Source organism: Chanodichthys erythropterus, chromosome 7 (genome assembly GCF_024489055.1).
Source record: "Chanodichthys erythropterus isolate Z2021 chromosome 7, ASM2448905v1, whole genome shotgun sequence".
NCBI lineage: Eukaryota > Metazoa > Chordata > Actinopteri > Cypriniformes > Xenocyprididae > Chanodichthys > Chanodichthys erythropterus.
The window spans coordinates 35,468,164-35,486,717 of NC_090227.1; the positions used below are offsets into that span (position 1 = coordinate 35,468,164).

General features: G+C 34.4%; 2 protein-coding genes across 3 annotated transcripts; one reads left to right on the forward strand and one right to left on the reverse strand.

Moving 5' to 3' along the window:
• Window positions 1-559: 559 nt before the first annotated feature.
• si:dkey-12e7.1 (uncharacterized protein LOC557553 homolog) lies at window positions 560-4,359 on the reverse strand. 2 transcript variants are annotated; one of them, XM_067389311.1, is made up of 2 exons: window positions 3,671-4,359; window positions 560-3,377 (listed from the first exon to the last, which is right to left on the reverse strand). In XM_067389311.1, the coding sequence occupies exon 2, from the start codon at window positions 3,307-3,309 to the stop codon at window positions 2,185-2,187; it is 1,125 nt and encodes a 374-aa protein (XP_067245412.1). In that variant the 5' UTR covers window positions 3,310-3,377; window positions 3,671-4,359; the 3' UTR covers window positions 560-2,184. The 2 variants fall into 2 exon arrangements, with proteins under 2 accessions (XP_067245412.1, XP_067245411.1); XM_067389310.1 differs by having other exon boundaries at window positions 560-3,383.
• Window positions 4,360-7,994: 3,635 nt separating this feature from the next.
• kmt5b (lysine methyltransferase 5B) lies at window positions 7,995-17,196 on the forward strand. Its single transcript, XM_067389312.1, is given in 9 exon segments — window positions 7,995-8,157; window positions 8,265-8,412; window positions 8,493-8,658; window positions 10,722-10,831; window positions 11,266-11,432; window positions 11,543-11,562; window positions 11,753-11,889; window positions 14,488-14,687; window positions 14,780-17,196. Coding segments are annotated over 9 exon segments (2,436 nt in total). The 3' UTR covers window positions 16,105-17,196.
• The last annotated feature ends 1,358 nt before the right edge of the window (window positions 17,197-18,554 follow it).

Genomic DNA, 18,554 nt, shown 5'->3' on the forward strand with positions numbered 1-18,554 from the left:
CAAACTTCTATAACTTTTTTAAACTTTACTTTTTTCACTTCTACAATAATCTGTGAAGTGTTCCCTTTAAAAAGATTTTTAACAATTTAAGTTGGAAAAGTCATTTTCATATCTATGCTCAAAAAGTGGGACAGACAATTAACAGGTAAAACAACTTTATATTTTCACAAACTTTGAAAACTCAGTAAGATACTGGCACTTCAGTACTAGAGCTGAGGAGTTCTGACTTACAACACAGAAGTGTTTTGTATTTTGGGTCTGTAGTTGCTTTTGAATGGCTGTCTATGGGTCAAATTGACCCACAAACAGTATGAATGTATAAAATTTATGTATGCACATTTCACAACATATCAGTTGCATGTTCATGACTCTAAATGTCATAAAATTTCAAGAAAAACAATGTAGGTTAGATAGTATTTCAGATAGATTTTTCACCAGTCTCACCATTTTCACCAGTCTGTACAGTTTCCTTAGAACATTAAAATATGTGAGTCAAATTGACCCGTGAACATCACGAAAGAACGTAACCAAAATTTTGTGTGTACATCAGCGTGTTGAAACTTTGCATGCATGTTCATGACCCTAAATGCGAAAAAGTCACAAAATAAAAAAAAACAAACAAAAACATAAGTTAACTGATGTTTCAGAAAACTCAAAAATCAAAACAGGTAAAATTGACCTGCAACAGTACATGAGTGTTAATATACTTTTAAAAATCTATTTATATTCATCTTAAATTCAAATATTCTAAAGAGTATTTTGTCCTTTAAAATGTCGGATAATTTTTGTTTATATCTGGCTCTTTTAAACAGACTTAAGTTGCCTAAACAATGATTTAAAATGATCATACAAAAAACATCTATATAAAATTAACAGGAAGTAAGTGAAAGCTGCAGTTAACCATTTGTCCACTAATGTAGCACAAAGTTTTTAAGTGCATTTAAAAACAAAACAAAACAAACAAAAAAAAACAGCACAAATGTTATTTAGTAAAATCATATCAATTTATTGTAGCTATTTGAGTTCCAGCCAGTACACAGAATTAATTTATCAATGCACCAATGCTGTTTTAGAGGTGGCAAGAAAGAGACACAACAGCTAGAAAAAAAGGGTATGGAGCCATCCTGTGGATGAGCACAAACATGCACACAATCGCATATCATCCACTGGTTGTTTTCAATGAGAAAATGGAACAGAACTCCTATTCACATGACATATATGACTTTTCTATTCGTTTTTAATACTAAAGGCAATATTTTCGATCCATAAAATCAAAGAAAATCTTCATTAAAGGCACATCATGTTAATGCTTAGCATGAATGCTGAACATATGATCTCAATCAACACATGCCTATTCATTGGTCAGCTGATGCTTCATCATGTAAAGAATGTCTTAGCAGTTCAAGTTGTACTCTCATTACTTCTTACAAAGCATCAAGACTTTGCTTTTAATTGTAATATGCAAGGAATTTGCCCCAAATTTGAGGATGCAACATAATACGTATATTTTCACTCAAGTGAAAATCCTTAAAATACTCAATCGAAGGCTCAAACAAAAATAAAATTAATCTATTTAAACTCCAGTTACGAAAGTAAGATTAAAATTAAATTGTCCAAAGAGGAAAAAGGTGTCTGAAATATAGATGATCAGGAATGTCTGTACATTTGGTCACAGATTGCTGAAAACACTGCAGTAAAATCTAGTTCAGGACACAGATTCACATGAATAAACCCTCTATTTTTGATGATTCCTACTGAAACACACAAGGAATGAAATGTTTTAAGGAATTAAGAGTTCATGTCAAAGTGATCCACACTCCATTGCTGCAATCCGCTTTATCCTCCTTTTTGCACAATAGAACAATTTTCCTGAATTCACATAAGCTCCTAAAAAATGCACATACTTCGGCCTGGAACATAAACCTTCATAGCACAAGTCAAAACTCTTTTTAGGCATAATTGTGAAGTTAAGAAAATGGACATATATTGAAATTTAATCCACTTATTTCCTAGCAAGGGGTGGCTGATGTATAATTAAATTACAGCGTTAAATAATTTTCATTAGAGAGGATCGGAATTGTGTTATCCGATTATATTTTTGGTCCTTCTAATGTTTTTCTTCAGGATGTGGCCGTGTCCCTTCAGGCCATTAATGTGCGGCCTGTGATTGTTTAAGCCTCGACTTCACCAGAGCCAGCTGTCTAAATGCTGAAGGCAATAGCAAGACTGCTGGAGGATTGACGTCAGCTCTCTGTAACTTTGCTCTTTCCAGTTGGGAAGGAGTCTTTCATTGTTAAGGGCCTGAAGTTTGGGCGTCCCTTCACGTAAGACCTGATACAAGCAGGGCCATCGGCTCTGTATGCGTAGTCGAGTCCGGCGGTCCAGAGTAATGCCCCGAACGATCTTCTTCGCCCGCAGCTCTCGCAGCGCCGGAAGGTTGAGGCAGGAGAAGACCAGACCGCGACTGGGCGACACGTCCAAGAACTCGAGCGAAAGCGATTCGAGGGTGTACGAGATGCCTAAATTTCGCAGTGGTACAAGAACATGGAGCGTGAGGGACTTCAGATTAGGGAGCGATTTCGTCAGTGTCTGTAAAGTGTTCGGGCTGACCCCTTTGAATACCCAAAAATACTTCAGTTCTAAGATACGAAGGTGCTGAAACTGAGTGATCAGCGTAACTGATGTTTCAGACCAGTCGAAGTGCAGCCGCATTTTGGTTATCCTGGGACAGCTGTGGACGAGTCTGGTCAGGAGAATCTGGAAGTTATTAACCTGGTCCATCTTGGTAATATTGTCTTGGTGAGAACTAGAACTGGTGTGAACACGAAGGTCGAGGGGCTCCAGCAGCGTAAATGTCCAGTTCAGATCTAAATGACTGAGATCACGGCAATGCACGTTCTCTAGAAGGTGTGACAGGAGCTCTCCCCATTTATTGCATGGGTCCCCTAGATCAAAACTGGCCTTCAGGGTGAGCAAGCTAGCCCCACGGGATATAAGATGATGGGTGTAATGGTTAACCCAAGCTTTCCAGCGCTCAAACTCTCTGTTGGAAACGAGCAGACCCTCCTGGCCCAGATGAAACACCCCACGGCGAGAATAGTCTGCGACTCTCCAGAGCTTTCCGGAGCGCACTAAGCAACTCCAGCTTGCACACACAAGGGCAGCGTTGCATTTGTCCACCTCACTCAGGAACGAGAGCACATGGAGCTGACATTCCACCGGGAGGGAGTTGAAAGGGAAGTAATCTTCATCACCTTTAACCCTTCTCCTTGTATTAATGGGAACAAGGGCTCTCTTCCGTTGAGGCATGATGGTCAGTGCTTGGTTAAATCTTCAAGATCATCCTTTGTCTCGCTCTCTCACTGAGAGATGTTTGACTGCACCTTACAGGAAACAAAATGTCATATATAATGTGCATCTCAACAGTAAATGCATAAAACATTGTCTGCAATTTATATCCAAATATCCATTCTTATCTATTCATCGTTCACACCGGTTTTGTGAACCGGAACAAGCAATTTAATAAAAGCGTTTTGTTCAGTGTCATTTTTAATGTGCATATCAACAGAAAATACATAAAACATATGCAATATTAAAACATTTTAACGTCTGCAAACAATGTATATATTTTAAATTAAATTAGTAAACACTTAAGCTAATGATATCTTACCTTTAACATACTAGCAGATTCCTGAGATGTAAAGATTATATTTATCGCAAAGACAACTTAGCACATTGCTGTTTTTGGAAGAATTAAGGCGTGTAATTTATTATTTTTAAACCAAGCTATATAAAATAGTTTTAAAGAGCGCTAGTAGCGCGTCGTTAGCCTGTCACTGCGGCCTGACATATGTTAGCAATAGCTGTAAAATATCTTCTATAAGTTCGCTCAATAAAACAATTGGACTCAAACTATCGTGTGAGTCTGACTGAGCTCTTAGCTCAAAAAGAACGCTTTAATTAGTAAGAATTAGTCAGCACTTTAGAGCAAACTAAGAAGCTAAGCTGTGCTGAGAATCCCTGTGAGAGACTGTTGTTGTTCTCGGCGAGTGACATCATCAGTGTGCGTGCTGCAGCCTGGGTGTTTATGGCTGATCCGGGAACAGCTCTGTGGATGTTCTCTCAATACAGTTAAAACAGGATTCGGATCGAAAGAACTGATTTAAGGACAGGCTTAACATGCTTTTCGACTTCTGCTGTCAGGAGTTCCGCATCTAGCGACAGCGGTATCGTTTTGTCACATTTCTACATCGCTACTTTTTTACTTAACAAATATCTCGATATTATTAATAAAAAATCATACCAGAAACATATTTACACCGTGTATCATCTGGCAGCGTCATGATACATCATATAGAATTTCCGACTCATTTCGGCGAATCGGTTCTTTCGAACAGATTCGTCGAACTCTTTTAAAATGCCGTTTCAGCTGAATCAGTTCTTTAGAACAGATTCTTCGAACTCTTTTAAAAAGCCGTTTCAGTTGAATCGGTTCTTTCGAACAGATTCTTCGAACTCTTTTAAAAAGCCGTTTCAGATGAATCGGTTCTTTCGAACAGATTCTTCGAACTCTTTTTAAAAAGCCGTTTCAGCTGATCTTTTACGTCATTCCGTTGTATCGGCGTGCTCGAGACATTCTAATAAGGAAATTCAAATGTATATCAAGACTATTTTACATTCACATAATAAGACAGTAATTAAAATTGTGTTTATATCTGAGTCCTTTAATATATTTAGTTCATAATGATTAGCCTGTATGTTTTTATATGTATTTTATATTATATAGTTCTGACTGTACATTGTTTGTTTGAAGTTTAATACAAAAAACAAACAAAAAAACAAGACATTTTAATAAAGCCACGTAGGCAATTCAGTGAATAACTGATGAATTCAGGTAAATTATGACACATTTTGACAGTGACTTTAAAAATATCCCAATTATCCTGAATTATACTCTACCCGTTTAATGTTTTTCCACATTGTATGATTTATTATAATTTCATGTGTTCAGCCATGCCTCAAATCACACATTTAGAACCTTTTTTGTTCTCGTAAGTTTTAATAAAATTCTATTTATTGAAGGGTTAAGGGTTATACACTGCAAATACGCTATATCTGCATAAAATTTTGGCAACAGATTACAAGCAATATTATTAATTAAATTCAACAAATAGAATTGAGTTAGAATTAATCAAAATTAATTCCTTAAATGTCTACCATTTAAAACAAGTAAAATTTAAGTATAATTTAAATAAAAATATCTGAATAACAGACAGACATCAAAGATGCATTAAGAACTCTGTATTTTGTATTGCCAGCATTGAAAAGCAGAATCACTGAAGGAAAGAGAAACATAAGAATTAACAGAGGTTTAGATGTTGATTTTATTGAAAATATTGGTCACTAATATTGTGATCAGTGTTTCATTTAGTTGGGCAGTTTGACTCTTTGCTTTTTATGTCAGTTTGTCATGTCAGTTTTACATTTTAAATGTTTGACTTTTAAGGAATTAATTTGATTAATTCTAACTCAATTCTTATTATGTTGAATTTAATTCATAATATTGCTTGTAATCTGTTGCTACAATTTTATTGATAGATAGAGCGCATTACTTTTTACATATAACCAAGTTTTATTTGATGACATTTCTGACTACAATTACTTTTCAATTTGTTTCATGAAAGAAATCATTTAGACCAGTTTTGTGATCCGGATCATGCGTTTTATTAGTGTTTAGTTTACGAATTAAACATTGCTGGTGTCTTTTTTAGATACATCCACCACTAATTTTATTATTATTTTTCTCTTTTTCATATATTAATCTGACTCTGGCTGAAATTTGTGTTATTAAAAGATCAAAATTTTGCATACTCAGTATTTTCCTGTAATTTGAAAATGTTGATCTTCTGGTTATTACAAGCAAAACGTATAGTTGCTCAACACTGAAAAACTGCAGAAAGCCCACTTTTGGAATCTGGAAAACAGAGTTGAAGGAAATCTTGAACAACTTTATAGGATTTTTTAAGGAATCTGATCCAAATAGTCTGTTTTCTGTGTAACCTGGCTTAACACTTTTCTTAAGTTATTATTACCAATGTTCATAGGCCTACTATGCATTTTTGCAATGTTTTATTTTTTATGTATATTTATTATTTTGTCTGGTTTTCTTTATCGTTCTTTAGTGTTCATATTTCAGTCAATAAAGATAAGGTGTCCAACTCAAATTGTCATGATATGCAACAAAGACTTTTAGCACAAAATATGCTATATTTTCTTTATGCTACTAAAAAGTAGTGTATCTGCATAAAACAAAGATAACAGAAGTGAACTATAAAATATATATGTAATGTTTACATATTTTCAGAAAAGTTTACAATACAAAACACAACGAGAGACACTAATGATTATAACAATTCCAAGGTTATCATTTCCTTTGCCTATGTGCACTAGAATACTTTATTTTTCACTATTGCATATAACTGCACAAATTACTAATTCTAGAGGTTGATAGAAGAAAAGTTAGAGCAGAAAAGTGCGAATTTGTGAGAGGCTATGGTGCGGTGGGATGCTGTTGCTGCTCTACGGAAACACAAGCGCACTGATCGAGCCGCAAGTGCACATTTAAAGGGGTACAACAACAACGCTGTCTTTGTATACATCTGAGTTTGTCGAGGCGTTTATAGCTCTTGATCAACATCTAGCCACCTTTTCTTTGTGCGACGGTATTATACAGACAGTTTAGGGGGTAGAAAGAAGCAGTGAGCGTCAAAGTAGGGCCGTTAATTCAAACATTTTGGGTCTATTTCTTTCTGAGGCGGCTCGGTTGTCCTGTCGTCTCTGTTGATCTGGAAACGGCCGCCATCTTGAATTTTAATGTAATATTTTCGGACAATCTTTCGGCAATATGTCATTTTTGGATTGCATTGGACTTTAGTGATGGACAAGCTCTGACGCGGAAGAGAAAGAAGTGAGTATTTACAGTGCTGCGTGAATATGGTAACCGAGATCACTCCTGCTCAGGGCTTTTCCGGGTGTCGCCTAGCAGACTCGCAGTTAGCTGCACATTAGGCCCGGTGTGATACTCCTATTATTATCTGTTAATGTCAGTATCTTTAAAAACATTCACAGAAATAAAACTTACGAGGCGCTATCATGCTTGTATATGGATTATTACATTACTGTAATATCCGCCAGGAACTCTGTTTTAGATACCTTTGCGCTACCGGTTTGGCAAGTCTCATTGTTTGGTTAGCTCGATGCTAAGCTAGTTAGCATTCATCGAATGTTTACGTTCACTGCTAAAGTACGGATTTTATCCGCACATAGAGCGAATTAACACTTTAAAGTCATTATATTACCTAAACCTTGCGTTTCGAGTCAATATAGCAGTATTTGGGGGCTTAAACTTCAATCGGCGCGTTAATTTGTTTTGTGCTGGGATTTAAATTCACCGACGCTTACATGGGAGTGTTTTAGCAGGAGTACAGAAGTATACTGATGTAAGTTATCTAGCAAATTATATGCGAATGATTAATTTTATGAACTATTGGTCGATGAGACATTATTTTCAAGACAATCGCAATTGTGAATTCTAGGTTTGTAGTTTAACTGAAGGCAGCTTTTGTTATTTCCAACTGCAGCCAGGGGGTGGCGCTCTATACTTAAGAATATTTGAAAAATAATCTCAAACACTTCAGTCTTTTTAAATAAACTGCATGCTGATCATGAAATCAACCGCTACTGTTTACATTATAATCAATACTATTTACATTATAATCATTAAAAAAAAAAAATGTTGATAAGCAAATTATATTAATGATTTGTTGTTTTATCTAGGTGAACATCTGAAGAAAGAGTTAAGTTTGATTTGGAGTGCCCTGGCAGATAAGACAACCGACCAGGCTTCAGCCCAGTTGTTTCTGCTGTCTCCTTGTTGAATGGTTTCTCACAAGCACACAGAAGCTCAATGCGCCTTCTCCAGACCTCCAGCTGGTATGAAGTAGATGGGAGAATCCAAGAACATGGTGCTGAATGGCAGGAGACATGGCAGCAAGTTCTCCAGTAATCAGCCCGTAAGCAAGTCCAGGCTGCAAAACACACAGAGAGCCCATCTTCGTCAAAGCAAAGGCTCCCCGAGTGGCAGAAGATGCAGTCGACGTAAGTTCCTTGCAGGATGTCACGCAGATTCCTTGATTTTTCCAGCTTGTTTAACTACTAATGCATCATCATCTCAGTTCTGTTATTAATGCTATATCTTCTAACAGGTTGTGGTGGGGCGCCCCCGGAGGCAGAAAGGCGCCATGTCCCCTCATCGGGGATGACAGCCAAGGAGCTGTGTGAATATGATGATCTGAGCACTAGTTTGATCCTGGATCCTTATCTTGGCTTCCAGACCCACAAGATGAACACCAGGTTTGTGTTTCTAGCTTCAAAGCCTTAGGGTCTGCAGCCATGAAGCTTGTCTTTCATGCTGATGTGATGCTCCTTTTTAGGTTTCGGCCAATCAAAGGTCGGCAAGGGGAGCTGAGGGAGGTCATCGAGCTTTTTAAGAAGCACGACAACCTGGAGAAAGCTTTTCAGGCTCTGACCTCTGGTGACTGGACGAGACATCACTTCCTCAACAAGACCAAGTCCCAGGAGAAGCTGTTCAAAGCACATGTAAATCATACATTTGGAAAGATCTCAATTCATGATTTATACTACGTTAATTATCGTTTACCAATATTGTTTTTCCTCTCATGTAATGGCAGGTATATATATAAATATGTATAGGCAATTTAAATGATTTATTTATATTAATAATAATATTAAAACCCACACACACACATTTTAAATAATATATGTTTGTTTTAAACATTTTAATCAATATTAAATGTAATATTTTAATATTAATATAGTTTACTCAATATTTAATGATGATAATAATATTAAATATTTTTATTGTTTATACATAGTAATAATACAATATTAAGACACATATATATATATACATATATATGTTTTATTTATATATATATATATATATATATATATATATGTGTGTGTGTAAATAGTTTATTTAATAATATTATTATTAAATAAACTATTTATATAAACTGTTTATTTAAAAATATTTAATATTAAATAAACTATTTACACACACACACACATATATATATAATATAATATAATATATATATATATATATATATATATATATATATATATATATATATATATATATTTGTGTGTGTGTGTAAATAGTTTATTTAATAATATTAAATATTTTTATTGTTTTACATAGTAATAATAAATATATATTAAGGCATATATATATATATATATATATATTTTTTTATGTCTTTACTTTATTCAATTTTAAATGTTTATTTAATGGGATTAAAAATTAATACAAATGTAAATTTTATATATATTACACACACCCACATATATATATATAAAAATATACATATATGTGTGTATATAGTTTATTTAATATTTAATAATATTAAATATTTTTATTGTTTTACATAGTGATACATACAATATTAAATATATACTATATATATATATATATATAAAAAACTATATATATATATATACATATATATATATATATATATATATATATATATATATATATATATATATATATATATATATATATATAAAAAAACATATATATGTATATATATATATGTGTCTTAATATTGTATGTATCACTATGTATAAACAATAAAAATATTTAATATTATTAAATATTAAATAAACTATATACACACATATATGTATATTTTTATATATATATATATATATATATGTGGGTGTGTGTAATATATATAAAATTTACATTTGTATTAATTTTTAATCCCATTAAATAAACATTTAAAATTGAATAAAGTAAAGACATAAAAAAAAAAATATATATATATATGCCTTAATATATATTTATTATTACTATGTAAAACAATAAAAATATTTAATATTATTAAATAAACTATTTACACACACACACAAATATATATATATATATATATATATATATATATATATATATATATATATATATATATATATATATATATTATATTATATTATATTATATTATATTATATTATATATATATATGTGTGTGTGTGTGTAAATAGTTTATTTAATATTAAATATTTTTAAATAAACAGTTTATATAAATAGTTTATTTAATAATAATATTATTAAATAAACTATTTACACACACACACACACACATATATATATATATATATATATATATATATATATATATATATATATATATATATATATATATATATATATTATATATATATATATATATATATGTGTGTGTGTGTGTGTAAATAGTTTATTTAATAATATTAAATATTTTTATTGTTTTACATAGTAATAATAAATATATAAAGGCATGCATATATATATATATATATATATATATATATATATATATATATATATATATATATATATATATATATATATAATTTTTTTTATTATTATTATTTTTTTATGTCTTTACTTTATTCAACTTTAAATGTTTATTTAATGGGATTCAAAATAAATAAAATTAAAAGCTTGGTTATTTAATATTAATATTTATGCCGTGCAAATATTAGTATTAATATTTCATAATTGAATACATTTTTATTGTACTCTGTTTATACATATTCGCTCAAAATATTTATGAAATATTTACAAAAAAAAAATTCTCTCTCATATCCAACCAGGTGTTTGTTTACCTGCGCATGTTTGCTTCAGACAGTGGCTTTGAGATTCTTCCTTGCAATCGCTACTCCTCTGAGCAAAACGGAGCCAAAATTGTAGCAACAAAAGATTGGTAAGTTAACATTTTTATATAATCAAATCATCAATTTAATTTGCTGCTAGTTTTCATCATATACAGTCAAACCAAAATTTATTCAGAAACCCTGAACATTTCATTCATTAATACAGTTTATTCACCATAGTTTAAAAAAAATTTGATAAAATATGACAAGATCTCAGAGTTAAACTGTCAGAAAAAAATAATCTTATTTATGTCAGACAACACTTAAGCAAAACATGGTCAGGTCAAGTCTGAATAATTTTTGGTTCAAAATTTTTATCAATTTTACTGGTAGTCCACTGTATGAAGAATTGTTGTGTATAATATGTCACAGTTTACTTTATTTTGCTATCCTCACTTACATAAATGAACTATAGTGTCCTGCACCCACTAGTATAATCCGAATAATCTTTGGTTTGACTGTATTCATACTGTGCACGTTACAGGAAAAGGAATGATAAAATCGAACATCTTGTGGGCTGCATTGCTGAGTTGTCTCCAAGTGAAGAGAGGATGCTGCTTCGACATGGAGAGAATGATTTCAGTGTCATGTACTCTACACGCAAAAACTGCGCGCAACTCTGGCTGGGACCTGCGGCTTTCATTAACCACGGTATTTCTCTTCTAGGTTTTGAACAGTCACACATGATCAATAAATTATACAATTATCTTGGTGACATTTTATAGGAAATTTAAGGTGTTTTTTTTTAATTGTTTTTACAGATTGCCGGCCAAACTGCAAGGTAAGCACATATGAGGCTGGACTAAAAAATGAAGACTAACTTGAAGATTAACGATAAATGGAAAAATTAAATTTAGCTGATGTGCGATGTTTGTTGCAGTTTGTGTCTGGACTCAAAAATGAAGACTTAACTTGTAGATTAAACGATAAACGGGAAATTAAATTTTGCTGATGTGTGGTGTTTGTTGCAGTTTGTGTCAACAGGCCGAGATACCGCCTGTGTAAAGGTTCTGCGGGACATTGAACCGGGGGAAGAGATCTCCTGTTACTATGGAGATGGATTCTTTGGAGAAAACAATGAATTCTGTGAATGCTATACTTGTGAAAGGTATCATGTGCTGCATGCCTGTAGTTTCTCACATTTCTTTTAGAGCAGTAGATAGGAATGAATGACTATAACAGCATTTTGTTGTATTTTAAACTATTTTTTTAAACTGTTAGTTTACACTGTTTTTACAGTTCTGTTGAAATAATGCTTAGTTCAGTAGTTTAAACATTCTGTACTTTCTCCAAATATTTAAATTTTAAGTGTTTATTAATTTAAATTAAATATTAATATCCATTTTAAATTGTTTTTGGCAATATTAGAATTTTGGCATTTGACAAGTTTTTATTAAATATGAATATCATATTTTTGATATTAAATGTTACTATTTAAACTTTAAAAGCTTGTATGTAATATGTCTATTTGTTTAAAATATTGAAATATCAACTATAATATTTAAATATTATCTGTTCAATATGTAATGAAAAAAATATTTTGCTATTTGTTGATACATATTCTTTCCAAATACTTAAATATTATTAAATATTAATTTTGTTTAATGGAATTAAAAATTAATATCAATTTAAATTTACACATACTAATATTAAAGGGTTAGTTCACCCAAAAATTAAAATGATCCCATGATTTACTCACTCTCAAGCCATCCTAGGTGTATATCTTCTTTCAGACTAACACAATCGGAGATATTTTTAAAAATGTCCTGACTCTTTCAAGCTTTAAAATGGTAGCGAATGGAGGGCCAGATTTTGAAACCCCAAAAAATGTGTCCATCCATCATAAAAATAATCCATACGGCTTCAGGGGGTTAATAAAGGCCTTCTGAAGTGAAGCGGTGGGTTTTTATGAGAAAAATACCCATATTTAAACATTTATTAACTATAATAACAGACAGCCATACGCATCGGCACAGTGGATAGAGCAAAACAAACCCCGGTCACAAATTAGAAGTCTAAAACAAAATTTTAAAGGAAATTTCGATATAAGAGAAGAGGAGCTTGAGTTTGTTGCATAGCCCTATTTGTTTAAAAGTGCCATCGAATTGAAAATTGAATTTACCTCGGCATATTTGAATAACGAGTTCAGTACATGGAAATGACATACAGTGAGTCTCAAACTCCATTGTTTCCTCCTTCTTATATAAATCTCATTTGTTTAAAAGACCTCCAAAGAACAGCCAAATCTCAACATAACACCGACTGTTACATAACAGGCTCATTAATATGTACGCCCCCAATATTTACATATGCCAGCTCATGTTCCCAACAATATGAAAGGCATTACACAAGGGCAGCCAGTATTAACGTCTGGATGTGCACAGCCGAATCATCAGACTAGGTAAGCAAGCAAGAACAATAGCGAAAAATGGCAGATGGAGCGATAATAACTGACATGATCCATGATATCATGATATTTTTAGTGATATTTGTAAATTGTCTTTCTAAATGTTTCGTTTGTATGTTGCTAATGTACTGTTAAATGTGGTTAAAGTTACCATCGTTTTTTACTGTATTCGCGGAGACAAGAGCCGTCACTATTTTCATTATTAAACATTTGCAGTCTGTATAATTCATAAACACAACTTCATTCTTTATAAATCTCTCCAACAGTGTGTAATGTTAGCTTTAGCTATGGAGCACCATCAAACTCATTCAGAATCAAATGTAAATATCCAAATAAATACCATACTTACGCGATTAGACATGCTGCATGACGAACACTTTGTAAAGATCCATTTTGAGGGTTATATTAGCTGTGTGAACTTTGTTTATGCACTGATAGAGTCGAGAGCTCTTGGGGGGCGGAGAGCACGAGCATTTAAAGGGGCCGCAGCCCTGAATCGCCGCATTTCTAATTATGCCCCAAAATAGGCAGTTAAAAAAATAATTTTAAAAAAATCTATGGGGTATTTTGAGCTGAAACTTCAGACACATTCAGGGGACACCTTAGACTTATATTACATCTTGTAAAAAAACGTTCGATGGCACCTTTAAACCACGAGAGGCATCTAAGCCTATGCCTACATCCTATGTCTTGCATCACGTCAGGGGTTTACTCATTTAGCACAAGTCGACTTGCGCAGTATGCTAGAAGAAGCTAGTTATTTTTGTTCATAAAGTTTAAAATATGGATATTTTTCTTACAAAAGCCCATCGCTTCACTTCAGAAGGTCATTATTAATCCCCTGGAGCCGTATGGATTATCTGTATGATGGATGGATGCATTTTTGGGGATTTCAAAATCTGGCCCTCCATTCACTACCATTATAAAGCTTGGAAGAGCCAGGATATTTTTAAATATATCTCCAATTGTGTTCGCCTGAAAGAAGATAGTCATATACACCTAGGATGACTTGAGGATAAGTAAATCATGGGATAGTTTTCATTTTTGGGTGAACTAACCCTTTAAATGTAGTGTATAAACATTAAACTCTTGCTTATTTTATATTTGATTATAAACTAATCTCAACATTTAATATATTTTTGCTTCAAATATATAAATAATATTAAAGATGCTTATTTAGGTTGCAACAATAAAATTAATATTTTATATTTTCCTTTTTTTTTATGTATGTTTGCTCAGAATATCTATTTATTAAATGTTTAATAATAACGTTTAATAATAATAAGATTTTTCCTTCAGGCGCGGCACTGGAGCTTTTAAGTCGAAAGCAGGGTTGCCTGTGGAGACTCCGGTGATCAATAGCAAGTACGGCCTCAGAGAGACAGACAAGCGTCTGAACAGACTAAAGAAGCTGGGGGAAAGTTGCAGGAACTCTGACAGCCAGTCTGTCAGCTCCAATGCAGAGGCAGACTCTCAGGAACCAACCACTGTACAAACATGTGAGTGACCTGTAATACTACACCTTTGATACTAAAAATGCTGTTACAGCTCAACTCATCAGTTCTCTTCTCCTCCTTTCATGTTCCTCCAGCATTACGTAAGAGGACTTCGCAGTCCTGTGTCAAAAAGCACGGAGAAGCAAAGGCTGTAACAAGGCAAACTCTGTCAAGCACTCCTTCTTCTACCTCATCCTCGAAACGAAGTCAAACGAATAGTTTACCAAAGAGACTCAAGTCAAAGCCCACACAGCCTATGCCTAAAGGAAGACGACGGTGTCGAGGCGTATGGACAAAAGCCTCTAGTCGAGTGAACGCTAGTGGGAATCTCAAGGAGCCCTCCAGACGAGACGCGGACAGACGCAGCTCTGGAGGCAAAGGCAGTGTAGCGCGCCAATCGGAAAACAATCAGAGCTCTTCGAAGGGTGCTTCTCTGTGCAAGGACAGCATACTTTGCCCTTACAGAACTCGTAGGTCCACGAGGACCTCTCTCAGTGCTGAGGGGTCTGACGGCACGCAGGCATCAAGTCAGCCGTCTAGCCCGGGCGTGGTCTTCAAGTCGGAGCCTGGAGAGCTCATCCCTGTGACACATGGGCACCAGATGAACACCCCTAGTTTGGAGACCAGCTGTCCTAAGAAAGGGACGTGTCCCAGACGCAGGAGGACGGTAAAACAGGAAGACACCGGCTCCTACGGCGAGTCCTTCCTCCAGGAGGGCTTGCCCGACCTGCGGCACGCGGTTCGGGCCGCAGATGTAGCGGACTGTGGGAAGGTAGTGCTCGGCCTGCCGGACCGCCACCAGCACTACAACGGCTCGGCTAAAAGCAGCAAGGCTCTCCGCCGAGGCAAGGGCAAGAAGAAGCGGCAGATCACGCGTTACGACGCTCAGCTGATTCTGCAGAACAACTCAGGCATCCCCAAGATAACACTACGTCGGCGTCGAGACAGCAGCAGCAGTAAGAACGAGCCCAGAGAGAGCAACTCTTCGAGCTCCTCCAAAATCAGCATCAAGTTCAGCAAAGAGCACGAGAAGGACCGGAGCGGCTCGTACGTGGCCAAACTGAACAACGGCTTCAGCCACAGCTCCCACAGCAGCTCCACCAAGCTCAAGATCCAACTGAAGCGGGAGGAAGACGGCACCGGGTTGCATCGCGCTTACCCGGAGGACGTCACCTTGGGCATCGTGAAGCGAGAAGGGGGGGATGTTCTGGATCACAAGGCGGCCACTCAGGTAGGTCAGAACATGGAAGTGGAGTCGCTGTCCTCCGAGGACGAGGAAGAGGACTACTTTGATAACGAGGATGATTTCATCCCGCTCCCACCAGCAAAACGTCTGCGTCTCATCGTGGGCAAAGATTCCATAGACATTGACATTTCCTCCAGACGACGAGAAGATCAGTCCCTCAGACTCAATGCATAAGCTGTGTAAATATTCCATTGTCTCAATCATGTTCATTTTGAACATATGTAATTTAAATAGAAAATGCAAATGTACAATTAAATCATGGCAAAATATCTTTCTTTACATTTTAGTGATGGCACTTCTTTGTTGTTTCCTCACAATGATTATAAATATTGTAGAAAGTGTACAGGTTATGTATGAATTCTATCCTAACGTGCAGATGTTTGTTAGCATTCTGTCCAGCTTCACTGTTTTATTCCATAAACACTCTCTGCTTTGTTTGCAAGATGTTAGTCCACTTGGGAAACGTATGCATGGTTTCACCTCAGAAGGTTGACACTTGGTGTTTCAACAGCAGTGTTCCCATGCACAAGAATCACATGTCTGTCTCTCTCCTCAGCTTGATCTGGCTAAAGGGAATCATTGAGCAAACAGTGTGCGGAGGAGCTCAAATTTATACAGATCTGTCCGCTTTTTTTGTATCAAAATCCTTTTTATCATGTGTCAGATTTTTTGGCCATGGAAGGCCATGGTGCTCATTGTGGTGGCCTGGTGCTGGTCCATAAAGATATTGGACTATTGAATAATTATTCTGTGAACGTCAGACCCTTTTTGTGTGACCTTGGAAGTCCGTAGAGAAATGTGCCTACGGATTAAAGTCCGCAAGACATAAGTTGTACTGAAACGTCATTAATCAAGAATCTGTTTTCCTGAATCATGCTCATTGTGGTATTCAGTACATCTAATTGACTTTGTGGCTTTGTGTGCATTTTGTGCTCTGCCGAAAAAAATGATAAAAATGGACAAAAAAAATATGCTAAGGTATTCAAAGCTGTTGTTTGTGTTTCCATTGTTGACCCTAAGTAGGCAGCTGCCATATTAGGCTATTTTTATTTGTACCTTTTTGTTTTTCTATCTTTTCTTTCATTATATACTTTACATTCTGTAGTGTCAAAAGTCTGCCATCTGTGGGCTTAAAGGAGCTTTTTATCCTAATGATCACAAAACTCCTAAGGTCTCAAGCTTACAAACTGACTCTTAAAAGCATCATGACAGTAACAATGTAGGATGTATACATAATCTGGGGGCATACTGTTCACTCTGTATATTCTGGGACTTGTTTTTATTTAACTGTTTTAAGTACTTGAAAACTATAAAACTCATTTTCAAGATATTTTCTTGTCTTATGTCATTATTAGATGGACATTTTTCAGATTTTTGAGCAAATGTATTTTCTTTTTGTTTCCGTGTTGATGATTCACATTCAGGTTTTAGGTTCTTGCACAATACAAACGGACAACTAACACCAATTTGCTTCTGTCCACCACGAACTACCAACCTAAGTGCAAGACAGTCTCCCACTAGTTTCATAGTATTTTTGATTATTGATGTGCATTACTTCTGGAGTTTGCTCTACATGACGCTTATGAACAGTAAGTCGAGTGCTTAAAGTTTGCGTTTTAGCTGCTTTTTATTTCCAGTCAAAAGGCGGAAGGAAGGTGTTGTTCACACATGGTTGTGTTCATGGTTGATATTACGTCCCGTCAAGGTCATGTGACTACAGGGGGCTACTGTCCACACTACTTGGAGGATCACACATGGTTTACGAGAAACGAGACGTGCGGAAAGACACGTCTGAACCTCATTACAACCCCATTTTGTCCTAAACCTTAAAGTAAGAAGGGAATGAATTAGGCTACTGTACTAATAAAACAGCAGTAAAACTAGACATTAACCACTTTGGGTAAATTAAAGTAAATAATAGAAAAGAAAAAAATATTAATAATAATTAAAAAATTAGTTTTTTTTTTATATAAAAAGTTGTAATAAGCCTGTATAGTAAAAATAATTAAAATAAAATAAAATGGTTGTAATGTGAGCAGACCTATTTTAAGATAGATTATATGATGTAGAGATATCCTACAAAACAGAGCAATGTGTGTCCCTCATGTAATGACTTTTTGAGGAATATTGTGCTAATGCAAAAATTCAGTAGGCCTAGTTTGTGTTTGTCTTTTTCTTTTATCACGAGGATATACGTAAATAAAAGCTAGGATATAGTCTAGTATATTATATATAGCTAGTATATAGTGTTTTTTTTTTTTTTTTACCTGGCAGAAAGTATTTAAAAGTCCTTAAGGTTGTTCTGTTACCAGCTCGATCTGTTCGCTTTATAAAAAAAATATATTACATAAACAAAAGCCCTTTATCTATAAATATCCAATAAGTAAATATCTCATCTTTAAATTAAACAAGAAAATCACTTAATATTATGTTTATCCGTATTCCAGCCTCTAACTTCAAAATTATTTGTGAAATTAACAAGTTTTTGAAGCCATAATTATACTCCAATCTGTTTTAAAATGTATAAATTTAGCTTGATATGGCTAAATGTAATTCCGGTGCAATTAAACATTATTTTTCAGATACAATACTTCAAAAAATCACAATATCAAACTGGAAATGCG